The sequence below is a fragment of the Aythya ferina genome (genome assembly GCF_964211825.1).
Source record: "Aythya ferina genome assembly, chromosome: 11".
Classification (NCBI taxonomy): domain Eukaryota; kingdom Metazoa; phylum Chordata; class Aves; order Anseriformes; family Anatidae; genus Aythya; species Aythya ferina.
In genome coordinates this window covers 9,754,654-9,770,425 of record NC_140307.1, presented here as the reverse complement: position 1 = coordinate 9,770,425, position 15,772 = coordinate 9,754,654, and the positions used below count along the sequence as shown (strand labels likewise).

Genomic DNA, 15,772 nt, shown 5'->3' with positions numbered 1-15,772 from the left:
AAGAGGAAAAATTTTGAAAACTAGAATGTGAATGACAACTCTTTGCAACACAGTTAAAGCAGTTGTAAATTATCTATTAAATGCAATTTATTTTTTGGGGTGGGGTATCCCTGATAATCTGAGGCACAACTTGGCCTTGACAGATAAACAAGAGCTGATGTTTTCTTTCTTGTGACCAAACACCCAATGGTGTTCTTAAGTGGATCTTTTTTGTGTGTGTTTGAAGAAGCATAATTCTGGACTGCAGCTCAGATACCAAATACCTATCCTACCTATAGCCAGAACACTGATAAATGGATGCAAGTAGAAGAAATAAACCTAACAAAAGCATGTAGAAGTTTTCTCTCCTCTTCTTTGATCTTTATCTGCCCATATGTGTAAGAAATCACATACACATCTCTAGTTTGGCAGTATCTGATGGAATTCAGGTGGTTCTTGTAGGTTCTATACAAAGTCCAACAAAGTCAGTGAGATAGTTTTCATTAATTTCAATGGCTTTTAAATCAGGCTTTATTCACTAACTCCCTGACAGCAATAATTTAGTTACCTTTTATTTACCAGAGCTTAAGGCAAAATTAAAAACAAAACACACAAAAAAGGTTAATTTATTTACACAAATTCTCCTTAAGTCCAAATGCTAATGTCTCTTTTAGAGTGTGTGTGGCTGGGAAGGGAGGGAAACAAAAACAAAACCCACAAAACCTCCACCCTTCTCTAAACCCTTCAAATACAAGCAACTAGGGAATTATATAAATAGATATTCTTACCTTTACTACAAAAAATTCATGCGGAAGTCCTATCTTGGAATAAGCTATTCATTAGTTGGCTTGGCAGAAAGAACACAATCCAAATGAATGAGCTGCCAAGAGTATTTTTAGTGGTTTTATATGTTGCCCATTCAAATCTTGGAAAATTTCTTTAGAAAATTGGACAAACTGACCACTCATTTTTATAGGCTTTCGCAAGGTCTAAAAGTGAAAAACAACCATTGTATTTAGTGTCTGTTAATGGAGGTTTCAGGCTACAGAACTTGAGAAAGTTCTGCTGGGAAGCTAATACAATAACCATAAAATATTGGACTGATAATAGGAAACACTGGCACAGAACAGATATGGAAAGAGTCATGCTAATGTTCCATATCCAGGGCTGTTACCTTGTGCCGAGTGCTAAAGATACTGTAGTCAAACATATACAGTAGTAGAGATCTGGAATGGAGTCAGTAAAACTCAAGATATATGCAATTGTCTTTCCCTACCATGAATAATATTGATTGGATAATTCTGTCTTTAGAGAATTAAAAAATGGGAGCTTGGACACAGAAGAGAAAGCAAGTTGGGCTAACATTTTTCCAAATGGAGAATGTGTGTCCTTTCCCTGCGTGTGTAATTAAGCCCTCATCTTCTTTTATCTGAAGTCAGTGGGATTATTTTTTTCTTCTTTTGATTTTTTGGGAATTGGATCTGGGCTTGTGCTGCCGTTGTAGCTGTTCCTTTGACAAGGCCTTTTCTCCCCAAGCTAGAAGGAAAAAAATCAATAAAAAGGAAAACTATTCACCAGATATCAAATGAGTTTCAGTAGATTATATTTTATTTGATTCAAAGTGGAAAGGATTGACAAAAGAATATTACATTTTTAATCCTACATAAAATACCTTTCTGGAAAAATATTTTCTGCATATGGAACTTAATTTTGAAGCTTTCTCAGCAATACTGTCTTTCATACATATACTGTATACAAAGGTGATATACAAAACCTGCCCTCAGAAGATGTTTCATTTTGCAGCTTCTTTGTATTAGGATACTCTTTAAGAGGACATAGAGGCAGGACATTTTAACTTCTAACTACCTAGTCTTTTCTAACTCTAGTCTTCTAACTACCTTAAAACAAAGAAATCAAACCAAATAAATAACAACAAAAAACCATTTATGAGGAATTTGGTCATGTTTTGCTGCAGTCTGTGAGAGAACAAAGCTGGAGTGGGCTTGGGATGATGAAATTGGTACAAGCTTCTGACTACGAATAAGCAGGGATCAAACAAAAGATGATCACTGAATGAAAAAACATGACAATGGCTGGAACATTATCCTAAGCAGAAGCAGCTTATGGATGGTGCCTGTGCAGGTACCCCCTGTTGAAATCTCACAACAACTCCAATTCAAGCTGCACTTGTGAAAGAAGGGCTCTCCGCAACAACGAACAAAACGGTTCAAGCGCAGGAAATCAGCTGGAGCCAGTGAAGCTGTGTAAAATTAAATCTTAAATTTGTTCGTAAGTTAAGCATGAGTAATAAAAACAAACCTTAAAATTATATCTTGATTTTTGGATCAGTTATACCATTGCTTTACATCACCCAAAGATCAGCTCACGGTTAAGTGGGCAAAACTGTTTATTCTGAGAAGAAAATTCATCTTGTTAATCTTGATTTATGCCACTGTAGAGAGGCACCATGATCAGGCTGACAAGTTTTAGAATTACTTTGGGCAAAAATAACTTCTTTCAGACTGCGTCTCAGTTATGGGCCTAATAAGTCTTCTTCAGTGTATTAATTTTAAAATGTTCTACACAGTGATACCTACCTTAAAAATCAAGGATGAGAAATAATCTCTCAAAATAAAATAATCTCTTTAAAATTCATAGCTAAATCTTAATTGTTCCACATTTATAGAAAGGAAAACTAGGTTTCTTAATTGCTGTCAGCTAACAATGTGGCTTTAATATTTTTCCTTTTGACAGATTTGTCCTGTTGCCAGGTGTATTTGCTTATGTTCTGTAATCTGCTTTGCATTACTTTTACAGTAATATTACCATTGAAAGTGCTACATATAGTATTAAATAGCAGGGTGAGTCAAGAGACATGGGTCGAATGTGTAGCTCACAGATGAGAAATTTGGAGGCTTCGTCTGTGTGATACAAATGTGGTAAAAATACATGTAACTAAATCATCAGTCTTGGCAATATTGATAATCTTGGCATGAAATTGAGCCATGCCAGAGTGCAATATCCCAATAATGCAGGTTTATGAATATTGCAGATTACGGATAGACAAAATGTACAGGGAGGACTTTTCTATACTGGCTGCTTTTGCTACAGTTTATTCTTCTGTCAGTATTTCCCCTATAAACTCCTTTTATTCATAGGTCTGGCAGGTAGCCATAAAATTTTGCTTCTAGCTGGAACTTGGCAGACGGTGTCTCAAGTCAGGAAAATTATTTTAAACAAAATTTTAAAATACATGAAATATATTTGGGCTCTTTTAAAAGCTAGAGGTGCAGTCATTTTTTTATTTTTATTTTTTTTTCAGAGAAAAAGTATTGGTTGCAGTGTTTTTCACTTTAAATCCTCTAAATAAATTCTTACCTTAAAAAAAAAAAAAGACTGTTGTAACTAATAAGAAATAAAAAGCATGAATTTCATTTAAAGTGTACACAAAAAGGTACTTCATGCAAATGTTGTGGACTTGTGTATTTTGAAGTGATTGTTCTTAAGTTATTGCTTTAAATTACATATATAACCTATCACTGTGATGGCAGAAAGCTTTTATGTGCTGTTATAAGCTGTAAGGTAAATAGTAGGACACATATACGTAATTCTAAATGTACATGCTTTTTCTTTTCTGTTACCTACCTGTAAGTCATATCCACAAGTGTCTTGGTAAATCAGTCTTGACAAATTCAGCATAATACAGCAATTGGTGTTGTTGAGGGATGAACGGATACCATTTCAGTCTGTTTTATCATCTAGAATCCAGGTATACTTGGGTTGCACGTAAGTGTCATGAAAGCAGAATAGCTTTTCTTATACTTCAGGCTTTGCAGTGTTAATTTGGGCAAATACCACCAGGACCACCACAAGTCAGCAGGAGTGAAATTTGATGGTGATTGTGGTAATAGCTCCTGGCTTTGTGTCAGGGTCTGTCCTCCATGTTCTTGCAGCTTACCTGGAGGAGAAATCCCATCCTGTGCTCTCCTCTGTCCCTTTTATCCCTCATAGTAAACTGTAGGTTTACTACCTTGTTGATTAATTTTAATTTGGAGCTCCAGTAATTCATAGTGTACCTGCCATAGCTCTCCTTACCCTGGAATGAGTCCCTAAATGACAGTCAAATGGTTCTTCATCAAATGAAGAGATCAAAAAGAAAATCAGGAAGCAGTCAAGAGATGAGTCTTTCTAGAACAAGTACCTGACCCACGGGGCAGATGTGTAATTTTATTTTTTTTTTTTTTTACTAGTTTCCCCATGTTGAAGATGGAAAGAATAATTTAAAAGCATTCAAAAGCATGTAATCACTGAAATGTGATTGCTATTTCATGTGGCATCAGAATATGGAGAAAAGAAAAAAAACTAAAACTAGACTGCACATTTGACAGTAGCACGAACGTGCCCAAAAGATCTTTGGAAGCTGATGGAAGTCCTCCACTTGCACCAGCATAATGCTTATCCTTTTATCATTGTTGTTCTCTTTCCACTGCATATGCCAAAGTGATGAAATTTTAAACTTTTGAGACCAGTTAAAAACATATTTAATAGCACCTTTATTTGGATGTTTGCAAATATATTTAATAAGGTAGTTTGAAAAAATAATGCCAGATATATTTCCCAGAAATTGGAATCTCTTTTTGTATTATGCACCTGAGGAATTCTGTGTCTTGGACTCTGGCTGACCCATCACCCTGTTTATGCTGGATGAGGAACATGTGGTGTACAGTGTGAAGGTGGAAAAATCCAGAGTATCCAGGTGCAACATTTGAATAAGCATTCAGTAAAGCTTGCATGAATTCTTACTACTTTATGGAATTCATGAAATATATGGAATGTTGTTAATGCAGATTTATAAACAGGTTCAGAGAAAATTAGCATATCAAAATGTCCTGAAGATTGTGTTTTCCTCTTCATGCTATGTACTTCTTACAGGCAGACATAGTAGGAAGGACAATGTTTATACTGACAAAATAGGAGGTGCAAGAATTCCGACTTTGGACACTAAAATATAATTTTGAGCTCTGCTACTCCCATAATGCACCATCTCCTAAGGTCAGATTCTTATCTGTAAAATGGACATAATGTGTAAGCTTAAAATCTCAAAGTCAAAAAATACTAAGACAGGGTATTGTTATTTGTTGCACAAAAAACAGAATTTCTTCATCTGTGACAAGATTTTTTATTTTTATTTTTTGCACATCCAAATGCAGGGACTGTGTATCAAATACTGTGTTGTGGAGAGCACTGTAATTTATTATCACCTAAATTTATTTTTATGCTTACTAGGGTATAACTTTAAAGTTCTATTTTGGGAATGTTAGTACTGATAGTTTTAAAAGAAATAGCATGCTTCTTTGAAAGGTTTCTAAGCATCCCATTCCTTCTTTTTTGCTTGTTTTAAATTTCTGCATTTATCTCTCATCCAAGTGCTGACAAGTGTTTGCCTCAGGCTGGCTACTGAGAGAGTAAGCAAAGATTTTAGAAATTTATATTGCTTTCTTGGTTATGTTCCCTTTCAGAACCTGTGTATATTTCCCAAGGTCTGTGGCTTTTGGGTTGTTTGCCAGCTACATGTGCAAATCTGTTGTAATTCTCTAGACCACTGAGAAATAGAGATAATTGCAGTGATGCTAAACGTTTTTCAGTGTAGTTTCCATTTCAGATAGGGTAGGCTCAGAGGAATGGACATATTTTGAGAATTGGAATGTATATATTTCCAGCTACATATTTGAATGTACTTTTAAATCCCAGAAGATAATGAAATACCAAAAACTCAGGGGAAAAAAATATTTTAAAAAATCTGTGCTCTTGATATCTTGGTCATCTGTCCTGAATGAATGGACCTAAAAGTCTTAGAGATTTATGGATGACTTGCAATAATTTATGGAATATTACCCAAGGAAATAAAAGATTGCCGTGATCCAGAGGAGGAGGACAGAGGCACGTGCTCCTCTTGTAAAAGACCATTTTGTGATAAAAATGTACCCTGGATCTACATTTCAGTATAGATCATCAAAACCTGTCAGCAGCGAGTAAAACTAGTGTGTGTGTGTGTGTGTGTGTCTTTTTAAACTCATCTTAGTGATGTTGGTAACACAGAAATTGAAAAATAGCAACTTAGTTATCAGTGCTTTTGGTACTTGGCTGCTGATTCTTTTCAGTAGGAATATGGAGGAACTGTATTTAGCTGTTGTTAGACACAGAAATAACTGCTGGAGCTGGGTATCCTAATGCAGTTGCTTTCTGCTCGGAGTTGTTAGGGCGGGAACCACGATTCCTTCTCCATGCCCACAAATTCCGCGTTCCCTCTGTTACTGCTCACAAAGAAGGAAGGAGGTGATACAGACTCTTTTCAGTGCCAAAAGCCTCAGCTAGCTCATAGGTGCCAAACAGCCAAGCAACATTTCATCCTTTCCTGGATGCCAAAAGCCTCAAGTATCCCTGCTCCACCTGCCAAAACCTCCAACTTTGTCCTGACAACTCCTGCAGTGCAGGCCTATGTTGTCAATATGAAATTCTGCAACACACTGACAATGGAAAATCTGGATGCAGTATAATATTGAAAAACATGCTGAGATTCGTCTTCGGTTTAGTATCAAAATGAATTACACTGTAAATATTTCCTGTGTGTGACTCTTCTGCGTGTTTTATTTTCCAAAACTTGAATTTGAATTTATTCAAAACTGCTGTAGAATGAAAATATAGAGCAGAATTCAACAGAGTGTTAAACTACATCTGAGTCCCCAGATGTGTTCCTTCATATAGCCGTACAAGTCCATCATTTGCCTTTTTGGCTCTTTTCTTGCTGGTCATTCTCCTGGTCTGTCACTGAGCTTTACCAGCTTGTGTTTCTGAAACACTCTTTTTGTTACCAGACACAACTTCCATTTTGCTGTTGGTTCCTAGTGTGTGGACAGCCTGACAGTGGCAAGGCCAAATGCAAGGAATGGTTAATGTAACTGAAATAATGTTAGTAATATTAAGACTAATTACTCCAAAACATCTGCTTAAAATAGCTGCAGTTATTCCCAGGTGTCTTTTGTCAGTCTGAAGTGATGCATTAATTTTTTTCCCCTCTCATGGTTTTCTGCAAAGGATTTTATAGTTCTAGATATGTTTTCTTCAGTGTAAGGAATAACATATAATTTATGTTGGTACATATAAATAAAAGATCTATTAAACTTAATGACATATGCAGTGCACAATTAGGCAATCTATAATGTACCCAGCAATAGTGGAAATATAGCAGGAAATGTCTTGAAATCGGTCATAACGAAAAAAGTGGAAGTTTTTCTGCTAAAATCAGGTATTACAAGATCTCATTAATGGTTCTTATTTGTCTGGAAATAAGATTTGACTGTTCTTCTATATAGTTGCTGCCATAACTGGAATGTTTTTTTCTCTAAATCTGTAATCTGCATTCTACGCCTTACTTAGATTGTGTGAAATAGTGGTGTAAATCATTTTTGTATGTGGCCTTAGCAGGGAAAGAGATCTCTAGGATAGTTTGTTGCAAAGCAATGGGCATAACAGCCAAACTTGGAAGTGACGGATACTGTTCTGAGGCTGGATAGCATCTCCAGTGGTTATCGGCAGGTAAATACTTGTTCTTTCAGTTATGTACTCGGCTCGTGGATGCAGTCAACAGTGCAATCTGATACCTTTTCCACTCACTGTAGTGTCTGGAAAGAGGAATCTGGGAAACACATCACAGCTACTCAGGCAGGATATTTTCCCTTCAGTGCCATAATTCCTTGTGCTGCCTCTGTTTGGAGGCATTGTAGGTACTAGGAGAAGAAAATGGCAAAATGCAGTGCTGTGTGTAAAGATTAGTGAACAGCAACATAACCTTGTGCTTTGGAAGTCTCTGGAAGTCAGGATAGTGTTAATAGTATTTATGGGTTGTGAGAGTGGGAAGAAGCAATAAAAAGGAAATGCTTCATCTCTGTTCAAAATACCATCAAGGATGAAATCCACTCCAGGGAAAAAGGCCAGTACTGAGCTTTGGGTATTGCTTAATTTAGGCCTTCAGTGGGACCGAAGTGGTGTTTATACCCTCCAGTAGGTTCTCTCACTTGGACAAATTTAGTCTGTAGAATCTAAATTCTGTACGGAGAAGTGTAGTTATATGCCATGTGTTAATAAATAGCAATATGATATAGCATTGCTAAGAGTCCTTCTGGGGATTCTCTTTTGGAGTTTGGCATGCTTTTACGAATGAATACAAACTGCTTTGATAAGAAGCTATAAGAAAAACCAAAGAGCATTCACCTAGGGATCTGCACTAACATTGGCATAGCAGCGTATACAGTGGCAAATATTCCTTCATAACTAGGTCCTTACTGCCATGGCAAAGGCTTGTTTTGTAGCCATATTTTTCTAACCTGTTTGTGTAGAGCATTTGAAATTCCCATTTAGCACTGGGCATTGTCTGCATTGGAAGATGCTGCCCAGAGATTGCACTGAATCCCTGAATTTTGCCAAGTATCAGAGCTGTGCCCAGCTGCACTGAGGAAGGCCTTGGGACACATCGCAGGGCAGAATTAGGTGTAATTGGGGTTGTGATGTGTACCTGGCAAAAGGACTCTGATTTGGGCTCTCTTGCAGAAGAATCAATGTGTCGGGTCTCTGCTTCTTTTGTTGTACATTGTTGTAATTCCCATGTATAAAACACTACGTGCTTGGCTTGTGTCTGTATTTAAAGTAAAAATGTATGTAAAAGCTCTGGAAAACAAACATTTAAGGTATCAGAGCATTTCTGTTGAGAAGCTGAATCTTTGTTGCACTGAATGCTAAACATTTACATATCCAAGCCTTATGTAATGGATGTCTGAATAATAATAAAACTGCATAAACTGACCTTCATTCTCTGGCACCACATCCCCTTTGAAGTCTGCATGACCAAATTCAAGACAATTATGTCATCCTTCATAACAGCCAAACAAAAGTTTGGCCAAATAGTCATTTTTTCTCCATATAACAGCACTGTGTTTGATTTTGCAATGTGTGTCAATGTAGCTGTTGTTATTTACTGGCTGTTACAAGTGACAGTAAAAATCCCCTTGTTTTAGATTAATGATCAGCCCTGGTAACATCTGTATTTCATTTATTTTACCTCAGTGCCCACTTCTGCAGTAGTCAGTTCCTTTGAGAAGCACAGTGCAAAGCAAGCACAGCCTGCATGCGTGCGCACAGCTAGCAGAAGGTGGTGTTACTGTATATGCCCATATGTGGCAGAAGCAACACGGAGCCCTGGACGGAAGAAGGGAACTTGGCACTAGCATTTCCCCCCCTCCAAATCTTCCAGTGCCATACTTTCATTAAAGTTCTTCAAGAACAAGGCTGTCTCTGTCAGTTAAGGGTTGTCAGCAGAGGCTCAGATTGCACATTGCTGGGCCTCAGACCTTCAGGAAACCTTGGCATACTGTCATCTCAGCCTTTGAGGCTCAGCCTGTGTCACGAAATGTTTCAAAACTTGTAGTTTATTTTCCCCCATCCCCTAATTCAAGCGTTTCAAGGCTCATGTGCAGCATTGTGACTTACCCTTTTATTATTTTGAAAATTAATAATATATATTGGATGCATAGTTTGGGATGGAATATTTTGAACTATCTTTATCATATGTGCTGGAGTTGTTTCTGCAGAGAAAGCTGTATAGGTTCTGAAATACATTTGCCTTAAATGCAATGCTTGTATTCTAACCCTGTGTTCCCATTTGGTGCTTTTGGAATGGATACAACTACAGCTAATGTGGCTGGATCAAGTGGAAGAGTGGTGCCTTTTGCCATCTAGTTTTATGTAAAGAGCAGCAAATCATCCAGGTTTTTCTTAAAGTTATGTTAATAGCTGTTTCAAGTTATTTTGTCTGGTTTCACTACAGCACAGGCGGCTTTATTTGATCATGTTATATCACAGGTGTACATGTACATGTGTACATATACATGCACGTGTAGGTACACAAGTACTTTCATTATGAAGCATGTAAACCGTAAGCTTAATGTATATGTAGTAGTACGTCTGTTGGAAAATTGAGCCACTAAATGAAAAACACGTAGCAGAGTGTCACTACTGAAACATATTAGAATTATGACTTAAGACAGTAAAAACATGAAAAATAAAAGTTAAGAAGCAAGCCTTGAATGTAGTTCTGAGATACAATAATACTCTTTGTGCCCAATTGCAATTAGCTCTTGATTTAATTCCTAAATGAGCTTCCAAGGTTTTGTTGGTTTAAATCATGATGTTGGTGATCTTTGCTTTATTTTACTTTAATTTGGTACCGTGGTGTAGACAAATGTAACATGTAGAGTTTATGAAACCAGACAGCTAGTAAATCAATATTATTTTGCTAGTAAATTACGAAGGCAGTGCAAGCTGCTTTTAACTCTTTCCCATGGGACAAGTAGTTTGAACTAGCCGGAGTTTAAATCAACACTGTGGGCACTGAATTAGTCAATGATTCTGAAGAGGGCTTTGTTGGCATAAACTTCTGCTTTGATCATCCTAGTATTTACAGCTTTTTAATTAGATACAGTTCAGAACAATGATTTTTATCAAAACAGTTTGGTAAGTGAACAACTGGACATTGTTTAGAGCTCTAGATGGCATTCTGTCTGTTAATATCATGTGGCTGGTTTTAATACAATGCTGAAGTTAGGATTATTTTAGGCATTGTCACTGCTTTGTCCAAAGAAACTTTGTATTTTACAAGAGATTGTGACATGTACTGCCTTTTTTATTATTTATTTTATTTATTTATTTTTTTAAATATCATAATTTTGAACCATTCTTAACGTACTAAAAACCAATTCTTTGCCTTGGGATTACAGAGGACAAACTTTAATTTTGCACTCATAAATTTGAAAGAAGTGACTCTTGTTCATCTCAACTTATTTTCATGTGCTGAGTGATTTGTTGGGAAGTGCTGAGCTCTTTTTGCTCAAGATTGAAGGCAGTTACTTCCATTTTCAGTGTCAGACATTTCAGAGTTGGCTTCTGATGTAAAGCAAGCCCAATGCCAGTGAAAAAATTCCTCGGGGATCTTGGCAGAGCAGGGCTCTATCGTTTCTGGAATAGTAGATTGGCTTAAGTACACTTTTAAAGCAAAGTAAGTGTTTGTAAAATTTGTAAACCGAGGGGAGCAGGAAAGTTAAGGAGCCACTGATGTGTTTAGACCAGTGCCTGCAGTTTGCTGTTCAAATGGTGATAAGTTATCTAATTAACAAAATAAATTCTTCAAAAAGCTCTAGTTTTCTGAGGAAGGGATGAAAAAGTTTGGAAATTGCTGATGTTTCTGTTAGCAGTTTAGCTTTGTGGAATAGTGGTGTTATATCAAATCTTCCTGCTCTTATTAATGCCTTTAAAATGTGTTTGAATAGTCCTTAACTCTGTTTAAGTACAGCTAAGCTTAACTATGTGCCATTTGGGTTTCTAAAAGGATGCTTGCTCAATATTATTGCTTCCGACTGCAATGCAAATGCAGCCTGTGTGACAGCTGATGCACAAAGAGAGCAGTTCGCTCAAGTTCTGTGGCACTTGATTATTGACATTATATTTAGAAGAAAATCCCTTTGTCTACATAGCATGGTACTGGGTCATATTCCTTGTACGGCTCTGTTTTGAAAACAGCTTTGTTTTTATTGTTTGCCATTTTTGCTTCGAGTTGTTAGGCTATTGTCTGAGTCAACTTTCTTCATGGCTGAAGATGAGCTGACGTTATCTGTGCCGTTGAAATTTAAGGAGAGTTATGTATTATTTTTTCTTGTACCATAATATTCAAATTATACATCCCTCACTTCCTTTCAAATTACTTTTTTGAGGCATTTCGGAAGAAAATAAGACTAAGTTTTGTCTCATGAGCTTACTTACGTTTTCTCAAAACAAACAAACAAACAAACAAACCACACATCCAAAACCAAACAAAACAAAACAAGAAAACCACCTGGATTACTAAAATATGTTCATCTGGTTTAGTATTAAGATGTGTACAAATGTCTTGCACTTCTCTGGATTCAGTCACACACAAAAATCTTTGAAGTATTTTAAGCGTTTATTTTTAACTGGCACCTCTGAAGACCTGAATGCTCATTTGGATGTAATTTATGGAGTAAAGTAATGTTTTTGTCTCTGTTCCTTATGCTGTTTGCTGACACACAGACCTTGGTTAGTGTTTCTCTGCCCTTGTTTTTTGGGAAGGGGTAGTGAAGATGCTACAATGCTATCAGATTAAGCTGTGCCTTTCTATGCAGTCAAAAATTATAGAAATGTGGATGTGCTGCCTCAGTTTCTCTCTGTGAGTTGTGACTTGGGTGCCCACTGAAGTCAATAGGAACGAAATACTGGCTGTACAAATAATTATTTCAGTTAAGCTCGGGTGTACCCTACATCCTCTCACATTTGCAGTTGTGCTGGAACACAGGGTAAACATTGCTCAATATTCTGTCACTTGGGATAAATTACTCTCGCTGCCTTACTTCTATCTGGGCTATGGCTTTTGCTCATAATGGTGCAAAGAACAGGCACATAGTTATGTTTGGAGTTTATGTGCAAACACTATCAACATGGTGATTAGAGTGGCTAGTGTTTTCATCTCCATCTGGTGGGTATAATTCAGGATTTATAAAAAAATCTCAACTTCTTTATGATGACAACCCATCACGTATGTCTGATGACTCTCAAGGAATCATATGGGATGCTTGGTTACAAAAATCTGCATGTGTTTTTTCAAGAAAGAAATTTTAATAGTTGCAGGGACAGAGGAATGAAAGTAGGATTTAAATGGAACACATGACGAACAATTGTGAAATCAGAAAGAAATGCTTGGGGAAACCCTGAATTTGATTTTTCCTATGCTTTCTTCATGAAGGAAATTTATAAAATAAAAGTGGTACTCTCCTGAAGCAGAACATTATGGAATAATTAGATTCATGTTGCTTTTTGAGATTGAATTCTTATGGTAAGAGCTTACCATGTTCTAAAATACTTGGAGAATTTTTTCTGGAAAATATGAATTTTCTTCAACTGGATACAATTCAAATCAAAAATGATATTCTGAGGGGGGGTCAAGAAGATTTTTTTTCTTTTTGATCCAATATCTTTTTATTTGTGTTGTCTGGTAATAATGTGTTTTTGAAGACCATGTGAGAAGCTTAAATCACTGTTTAATTGCTGTAGCCTACAAATCATTTTAAGCCTTTCCTAATCTCTCTTAAATTAATAAGGCATTTTGTCATGAAGTTGCATTCTTGTTTTACTTCCCTAACTGCAATTCTGGGGCTGCTTTTTACAAAAGGCTTTTGCTGGACATCTGTATGTTGGCAATGATCGCATATTTGGACACAGCAGTCCTTGTGCAGAAAGCAATGCATTAAATACACGGCATCTTCAAACACTCAGCGTATTTTCCCATGTAATTGTTGTATATTAAAATAGTAAATGCATTGAGATGTTGTAAATAAGCAGCAAAGTAATATACTCACTACTAATTATGTCAAGCAGTAAAACATGTAACAAGTCAGTTAATTATTTTTTTTCTCTCTACCCTCCATTTTTTTCAGACCTCCAGAATTACCCGCTCCGATGAAGATAAGGAGGGCTCCTGGGATGCCTGGGGAGCCTGGAGTGATTGCTCACGGACGTGTGGTGGGGGAGCCTCCTATTCACTGAGGAGATGTTTAAATGGCAGGTTAGCCACATGCTTATGTATGCTTGTAAGCTATACCATATTTCCCTGTCTGCTAATTGTGCTCATAGGAAAACAGCGATGCTTCTGTTTTTGAAACTAAATGCTGTATTACAGATCAAGTGTCATAAAATCCTATTTTTAATATGTTTCTTTACTATATTAGATAAATATCTTAATGCTCAACTCTGATAGATCTTAAGGGTGTAATTAAGTATGTTAATGGAATAGCAAGAATGATTTTAGTATGGTCAAGTATTAAGAGAAATCTCTGCCATGGGAATGCAAAGTGAATGCTGGGTTACCTGGATACAAATTGGATCTGAAGTAATGTTCAATATGCAGTCTCCTCCATCTCTTCCCTGTAGTAAAACAAACAAACAAACAAAAAAATCCAAGTGACTAACTCTACGTATAGATGTATCAAATGCTGCTTTATGTTATGAAAAGTTTTCCTCTGCCAGTTCTTTCTGTGCAGTGGTGCTGGTGGCCATATGTGTTCGTGGATAAGCTTCAGTGTAGCATGAAGAGAACAGTGTATGCGGTGAAAAGCATTTACCTCAGTAGTAAAACTGAACTAATATAGGACTTGTTACTACAATCCTAAAAGCATGAGTAATGCAATAGGGCTGTAGTCAGGCGAGAAGAGATCTCAACCAGCTTAGAAGCATCTGTGCTGGCATCCATATTTGCTTGCTTTACTTGAGTTGTTCCTAACCATTTTTGTAAACTGCTGATTATTTCTTAATTTTTTGAGTTAAATGCAGTATCACCCGGAAAGTCAATTTCTCTTGGAGAAGGCTGATAATGTGATGTGCAAACTGTATGAAATACAAGTTTAAAAGATGATTAAAATGCTGCCTATTCCTTTCAGTGCAGAATGCACAAAGATCTTTGAAAATAGTAATATTTCCAGCAAGAAGCCATGATATTCTACTAGTGTGTTAGTGACTGTGAAATGAGCACAATAAATTGTAGCAATATAAATTCCACTGTGGTTTTATTAATATTTTTAATGCGATCCCCTGTGAAAAAAACATGTGTTTTCCATACCTTGACAAATGTGTAGTTTAAAAGTTTTTTTTTTTTTCCTGTGCTTTACTGTTGTAATGTCCAGGAAATGCACGATTGTGAAACGAAGTTTTCACATTTGTATGTATCATAAACATTTTTTACATGCACGTTGTGATACGATCATTCTTGCAAAAATTGGAAATTTGAGACGTAATATCTTGAGCTTGGAGAACTGTACCTTCAGCTCAGCTGGTTGAACTCTTGCTCCAGACATCAATTGCTCTTTCTTTTTTAAAAATGTATTTTTTCAGTCTCTTGCATTTTAAAAAGCTTTTTAATATTTGCAATTAATTTCCATACAAAAAGTGAAAAATTTAGTCCAAGAGCTGTAAATGACCAGCTATCAGTTTGTTCTTCTTCAGTGTTAGGCAGGTCTTTTTACAGTTCAAAGGCATTATTCCAAAACACTTTTTCTGATTTTAGAGATATCGCTAAATGTAATTTCCCATCAAGTCATGAAGAATACATTTCCAGTTCTTTCAAGGGCTTGATTTTGCCATTCTTACTTTAGAACAAGAATATCTTACCCTGTGAAAAAGTGCCAGTCAGTTATCCAGAAGTTTGGCAAACTCTGTCCCTGAAAAGGTGTGAAATCCTCACACCCCCATATTTCTATGAAAGAACAATAAATAATCATGACTTTATTATATGCCTGTTACTTCACCTACTAGTAACAGATTTCACTATGGAGCTAGGTTTCACAATTCACATGCATGTGTTGGGAACCTTAGGAACTCAGGCAGTCTTTGAGAATTACATTTCATTTAAAATTAGGAATTCTGCTCATTCCTTCAGATCAGTAAAATTACATGCTGTTCTTCAACATAGTGCATTGTGTGGGGGGATAAAGAAAGTTTTGAGGCTGTTTTTTCTTTCCTAATTGAATTCGGGGAAGTAAAATTAATGCTCATTAGCTATAAGCTTGATTAAAGAATTGCTTAGATATTCTGATCCTCTTTTCTTCTGGGTTACATCCCATGGATTAGAAGTAACTTGCTGAAGTCAGCATCGATCAGGCTTTATGGATGCATTATGAGT

General features: G+C 36.4%; 1 protein-coding gene across 9 annotated transcripts in view; it reads left to right on the top strand.

Moving 5' to 3' along the window:
• Nucleotides 1–15,772, top strand: part of ADAMTSL3 (ADAMTS like 3) — a 201,766-nt gene that overhangs the window by 81,982 nt on the left and 104,012 nt on the right. For all 9 annotated transcript variants that reach the window (XR_014696786.1, XM_084532086.1, XM_084532090.1 and 6 more), the window contains exon 4: nt 13,536–13,663. Coding sequence is in view for 8 of the 9 variants with exons in the window: in XM_084532086.1 (XP_084388212.1) it covers nt 13,536–13,663 (128 nt within the window). In the remaining variant the exon portion in view is untranslated. The remainder of the gene's footprint in view (nt 1–13,535; nt 13,664–15,772) is intronic.